Raw genomic sequence first — 6,632 nt, 5'->3', positions numbered from 1 at the left:
GAACCCGGCCCCGTACTCTGGAAGTTTCTTGATTATTTGTGTTTTTCATTCTTCCTAAAATGCATTTATTTTTAAAAATTGGTGGGCGGCCGGGGGGGGGGCGCGGCGCCAGAAGGGATCCTCGCCTAGGGTGCAAAATAAGCTGGGGCCGGCCCTGGTTGTGATCCACACAATCAAAGGGTTTAGCGTAGTCAATGAAGCAGAAGTATTTACCCACAAAACCAAATCTAGCTTTAGTTGTCGTCGTCCCCCCCGTACCCAATTGGAACTGCACTTGTCTGTTTAATGCCTTTTTCAGACTTGGTTTTGCAGCCTTTGTGGAACTCTAGCCCCACCCTCTTAATTCTTCCCCCACTTAAGCTACAGGCCTAGCAGTGCAAATGGCAGAGGTGCAGACGTCCACTTCAGAGCTGAGCTGAGCTTAAATGAAGCAGGGCAATTATTTTCACAGCAGTGGAAAGATAATCTGCAAGAGAGAGAGAGAGAGAGAGAGAGAGAGAGAGAGAGAGAGAGAGAGAGAGAGAGAGAGAGGGAGGGAGGGAGGGAGGTACTTAAGTGGGCACCTGCTTAGTTGGACTCAAAGGTAGAGGGAAGTTCGCAATCACTCCTGTGATCTGGTGAAGCTGAAACTAAGGATAATTAAGCCACTTAAAGGGCAGAGGGCCAATTTGGAGGGGTGAGAGGAAGGGGGGGGTAAATTTCAAAGTAATTTTTTTTTAAGTATAGTTGTGTTTGTACATTGTGAACTTTGCTGTGAAATGCCTGGGGAGAAAAAAACGCATTTAATTTATAGGTCAGCTGTGTTTCTGTGAAGATAAATGCTTTTGTAATAAGGGGCATTGTACAGTATGATTCAATATCTAATATGATTTTCTATTAAATTGCTGTGTTGGATAGCTTTCTTCCATGCAGCGAAACAAGCTAGACCAGTTCCCTGAGAAAAGGGATGTGTTAAGAAAGGTAGCGTGAACCAGTGCTTAGCAGCTGTGAGCTTGGGGTGGGGGAGAGGACAGATTGGTCACATCCAGTTTTCCAAATAGGCCTTAGCAAGCTTTCTTAGGAAAGCAAACAAGGATGTGCCACCCGAAACATAATGGAGAGACCTAGCTCTACTTGAAGTAGTCGACCTGTGTCTAGGCTGTACCATTTCAGACAGTACAGAAGGCCTTTGTCAAGTAAGTGCTCCTCCATATGGGCTATTTTGGGGCAGGAACGCACAGGAACGGAGTTCCGACTGGCTCCCGAGTTGGCCACGCCCAGCAGGAACTCATTAGCATAATAGGCCACACCCAAAAGCAGAAACTCATTAGGATTGGCTACATTAGGGGTGTGTGGCCTAACATGCAAAGGAGTTCCTGCTACAAAAAAGCCCTGGGTTTTGACAACAAACAAGGTAAACAGAATAACAAGCAAAAGGTGGGTGTGGCTGGATAACCACACTTCTGGTAACATGGGGGTGCGGCCTAATGTGCGAATGAGCTGTGCTATCAGGGGTGTGGCCTAATATGCTAATGAATTTCTGCTTTTGGGTGTGGCCTATTATGCTAATGAGTTCCTGCTGGGCTTTTTCTACAAAAAGAGCCCTATCTATATCTAATCCGTGAACAAGGACAACTAGCATATCAAGGAAGCTGGGCACCTTCTCCTTGACGTGATAGTTTTGTAAAAAAATAGAGGTGCATTCTATTATGCAAACCTGTGTTCTGAAGCGGATTTACCACCCAAGGAATGTTGCTGGGCAGGCCAGCAGTCCTAAAGTCCTTGACCCTGAAGAGAGCCGCTCCAAGGAGAAGCAAAGTCAGATACACATAGCATAGACCAGGCCGGGACCACCAGTCAAAATACAGGCTTGCAGCTGTACTTAGTGGATGCTGGACAAGCTCCATCCATATTTAACAATTCTAGGCAGGTGGCAGGGAAATCTGACAAGGACCACTGTACATGGCCCATGGGTCTCTAACGTTCCAGGCCTTTTGTCGGTCAAAGCGGCTAAGTGGATATCTGGAGCTTATGGTTGGGTGTTTGTTTCCTAATTCTGCCACTCGCCATGGAAGTTTGCACTTTACGTGTATTCTGGACTCCCAACAATTTACTGTTCCATTCCCCACTGATGTGTGGAGGGGGAGAGAATAAACCTTTTAAACATGCTTGTATATCATCTGGTAATGCTGAGTAGTGCATTCTGCTTTGTAAACCAAGGGGTAGACAGTTTCATGGAGAACAGCTCCACTGATATCTAACTGTGCCGACAAACTGGAAGCTTCGTGTTCAGAGGCAGTAAGTCTTTGAAAACCAGTGCTGAGGTTAACAAAGGGGAGACCGGAGGCCCCCCTTGCCTTCCATCTGGCTGGCCACTGTATGAAACTCTTTGGTAGATTCAGTGGACTGTTGGCCTGACCCAGGAGGGCAGCTCTCTGGTGGAAATCACACACCCAGAGGTTTGCTAATTGGCCCTTAGACGAGCCATTCTCACTCCACCTCAGTCCTCCCCACCATAGTAAAGGTAAAGGTTCCCTTGCTCGAAAGCCAGTCGAATCCGACTCTAGGGTTGCGGTGCTCATCTCCGTTTCAAAGCCGAAGAGCCAGCGCTGTCTGAAGACGTTTCCGTGGTCATGTGGCCAGCATGACTAAACACCAAGGCGCGCGGAACGCTGTTCCCTTCCCACCGAAGTGGTACCTATTTATCTACTTGCAATTTCTTGCTTTCAAACTGCTAGGTTGGCAGGAGCTGGAACCAGAGATGGGAGCTCACTCCATCATGCGGCACACTCGGGTCTCGAATGGCTGAACTACCGACCTTCCACAGCCTGCAGTTTAGCGTCTTAACCACTTGAGCCACCGCAGCTCCTTACCCCCACCATAGTAGTGGGATAATATTGATTTGCTGCATGGGGTTATTGTGAGGCTCCTAACAAGATAATTTACATAAAGTGCTCTGAGTGTTCAAAACTTTAGCATTAACACCAGCTGCGGTCTACCTTTATCCTCAAACGCTGTGGAGGAGGTGGGCATCCGTTTCCATCAGAAGAGTGTACTTGTCCATTCAGGACAAGTCCCCTTTTTATTAAAGCACCAGCACACACCTGCCCAGAGATAGGCATGGCTCCATAAGGTATCTGTAGCTAATGCATTATGAATGCATTTCCCCCGAGCACATGCCCTCTGCAGAATGGCCAAGGTCAGTTAAGAACTGGATTATTAGCAAATGGATTAGCGCTCGGGGAGAATAATCTGTGGACGCCACTTCTGCTGACAGCCAGAAAAGCAGGCCACTTTCTGCCTTGAGTTTTCTTCTCTTTTTTTGCAGCAAAGAAGGGAGATTATTTTTTAAGCAGCAGATGTTCTGGCAGAGATGAGACAAGGTTTCGAACTCCACAGACCACGTGAGGTTTCCATGTTCCTCGTATCTGTTCTCCCCGCCCCCAGACATACACCCCTTAACAGGACTTGGGGGGAGCGGAGTTGGCCATGCATTGCCACTGTTGGCTGTGGCTGCCAGAACATGTCAAGGGAGGCCAGTTAGTTCAGGTTGGACTCTTCAGGGTGGGTGGGAGGGAGCTTAGCAGTATCAAGTCCTCTCCCATAGTTTAAAACAGTGTGGTCTAGTTCTAATTGAACGGGCCGGTCTGTGTCTGGGCTGTACTGCTTGAGAGTACAGATGGGGACTCACTTGTGTTCCCGTACAGGCAAAAAAATCTTTGCAAATAGAAAAGTAGCTGGTAAGGGATAAAGCAAGAAATTGCAAGTAGATAAATAGGTACTGCTGCGGTGGGAAGGTAACAGCGTTCCATGCGCCTTGGCGTTTAGTCATGCCGGCCACACGACCACGGAAACGTCTTCGGACAGCGCTGGCTCTTCGGCTTGGAAACGGAGATGAGCACCGCAACCCTAGAGTCGACCGGCTTTCGAGCAAGGGAAACCTTTACCTTTCGGGGATAAAGTAGCTGGTTCGGGATAAAGCTAAGATCTGACCCTTCTCCTTGCTCTTCTGGGCTCTTTTTCCCTGCACAAGCAGGATGATGAGGTGGTAGGGCAGACCTTGTCTGCACTCTCTCTTTTCTCCCCACTATGCAGGCTCTTCTCGGCGGCTGACAGCCTTTTGTGCTACAAGTTTCAGTCTAAAGTTTGTACTGACATCACCTTAACAAGGCAATTTGGATGAGGTGTTGGTGCTGGTTTTATTGCCGTTTCCCTCCCAGGAGGAGGCAGACCCATCGCATTAAAGCTAATTTACAAATAATATGCTTCTTTTCACTGTTGCTGGATTGTAACGTTTTTGAGATGATTCTATTTTGTTTTGGCTTTGTGATCAAGTCCTTTGCATAATTAGCATGGCAGGTGTCAAAAGATTGCAAGCCAGTCAAGAGAAGCAAAAGTCCCAGAAATAATGCCCTAACCGTTGTGCTTTGCAGGGACTCCTTGGCGAGAGGCGCAGACCCATGACTTGAAAAATGTTCTGAAGGGCCTCAGCCGTGAGATCCCTGCAGTGTTCGTCAGCGGCAACCACGACCTTGGGAACGCGCCTACTCCAGAAACGATTGACGATTATTGCCAGCAGTGGGGAGACGATTACTTTGCCTTCTGGGCAGGGGGGATTTTTTTCCTCGTCCTCAATTCTCAGCTCTACTTCGATCACTCGAAATGCCTGGAACAGAAGCAGGCTCAGGACACGTGGCTGGACGAGCAGCTCACCCTCGCAGAAAGGAGAGCGTGCAAACATGCCGTGGTGTTTCAGCACATCCCCTTGTTTCTCCAGTCACCCGAGGAAGACCATGACTACTTCAACCTGGAGAAGTCGATTCGACAGGAATTGCTGGACAAATTCCGCAAAGCAGGTACTGCCCCTTTCCTCATTTCAGTGAGGTAATGGGGAATTTCACATTACCCAGTTTCACCCGATTTCAAGCCGGTAATGATCCGTTTTGAAGTGAACCGGTATAGGGCTGCCATTTCACACATGGCTTTCCCCTTCCGGTAAAGAGCTGGATCTGAAGCGGTTTGCCATTTCAGACTGCACCGCTTTTACCCGCTGCTTTTCGCCTGTGTGAAATCTCCGCCTTTTTTTTTAACGCACGCTTTAGAGTGCTATAGCGCTATAGCAGTATAACAAAACACTGCATGCATTCCAATGGGATCGATATAATGCTATCCCGTTATAGCGCTATAGCGCTATAATGCTATAAAGCAAACGTTCAAAAAAAGCCGGAGATCGCCCGCGCGGGAAAAACGGCGGGAAAAAGCGCATCAGAACCGGGAGAGGAAACTGAGGAGTACCCATTTCCTAAATGGGACAGAAGCGATTGTGTATGAAACAACAAATATATTCCGGAAGGGAACCGGTTCTCAAACGGTTCTGTCTGAAATGACAGACCAGAAACCGTTTGGGAACCGTTCCTCTTCCGGAATATATCGCCTGTCTGAAATCCCTCAATGTCTGGGCCGTACCACTTCAGACCGGTGGGGGGCTTCCCTAAAAAAAATCCCCTCAGCCCAGCAAATCAGTATGTCATGATCTAGCCTAGCTTTCTCCATGACATACTAATTTCCTATGTGCCAGGAAGGAACTCTTTTGTTGTGGGAAGAACATTTTATACGTGTGGTCTCAAGTGGTAACAGTCTAGTCACTGGCCAAAGGTTGAAGACATCTTAAAAATGTTTGGAGGTAATTTGATAACGTCCCGGAAAGAGCCAGGATGTCCTGCCGCTTTTGGGAATGATTCCACTTGAATGGGGAAGGGGGGGGGGGAATCTGTTTCATTTGTGATGTCATCCATACACGTTCTCCTGCTCCTCCCATCTTCATAGCAACAAAATAAAACAGAAGTTCAGCAGTACTATCAAAATTGATTACAGCATAAACTTTTTGGAATATGCCCTCACATCATCAGATGCATGAAGTGTTCATCCATTAGGCAGATGTCTATTTATTTACCTCAATGGGGACCCAAAGCAGCTCACATTGTTCTCCTGCCCTCCGCTTTATCCTCACAAGAACTCTGTGAGGTAGGTTAGGCTGAGAGTGTGTGACTGGCTCCGGGCCACCAAGTAAGCATCCATGGCATAGTGGGGATTCGAATCTGGGTCTCCCAGATCATAGTCTGACACTGAAACAACAGAAAGGCAGTTGGGGGTGGAATTAGGGAATTTTTTATGTCTCCTCTCCTGAGATCTGCTCAAGGTGGCTTACAAATAGAAGCAATGCCATACAAGCAATATAAGCAATCAGCATTAAAAACAGCATCCCTAAAACAGAACACAGGCAAAAAGCAGAGCATAAAGGTAAAGGTAAAGGTTCCCTTGCTCGAAAGCCAGTCGAATCCGACTCTAGGGTTGCGGTGCTCATCTCCGTTTCAAAGCCGAAGAGCCAGCGCTGTCCGAAGACGTTTCCGTGGTCATGTGGCCAGCATGACTAAACACCAAGGCGCACAGAACGCTGTTACCTTCCCACCAAAGTGGTCCCTATTTATCTACTTGCAATTTCTTGCTTTCGAACTGCTAGGTTGGCAGGAGCTGGAACTAGAGACGGGAGCTCACTCCGTCTTGCGGCACCCGGGTCTCGAACTGCTGAACTACTGACCTTCCACAGCCTGCAGTTCAGCGTCTTAACCACTTGAGCCACCGCAGCTCCCTTC

The 6,632-nt window shown here is 48.0% G+C and overlaps 1 protein-coding gene across 1 annotated transcript in view; it reads left to right on the top strand.

Moving 5' to 3' along the window:
- The window catches only part of CPPED1 (calcineurin-like phosphoesterase domain containing 1), a 67,972-nt gene that overhangs the window by 28,095 nt on the left and 33,245 nt on the right, over positions 1–6,632 (top strand). The window contains exon 2 of the mRNA XM_015422720.1: positions 4,413–4,835. Within this exon, the coding sequence (XP_015278206.1) occupies positions 4,413–4,835 (423 nt within the window). The remainder of the gene's footprint in view (positions 1–4,412; positions 4,836–6,632) is intronic.

Source organism: Gekko japonicus, unplaced genomic scaffold (genome assembly GCF_001447785.1).
Source record: "Gekko japonicus isolate JY-2015 unplaced genomic scaffold, Gekko_japonicus_V1.1 scaffold2789, whole genome shotgun sequence".
Classification (NCBI taxonomy): domain Eukaryota; kingdom Metazoa; phylum Chordata; class Lepidosauria; order Squamata; family Gekkonidae; genus Gekko; species Gekko japonicus.
The sequence above is the reverse complement of the archived record's forward strand: the minus strand, read 5'-3'. Positions and strand labels throughout refer to the sequence as shown.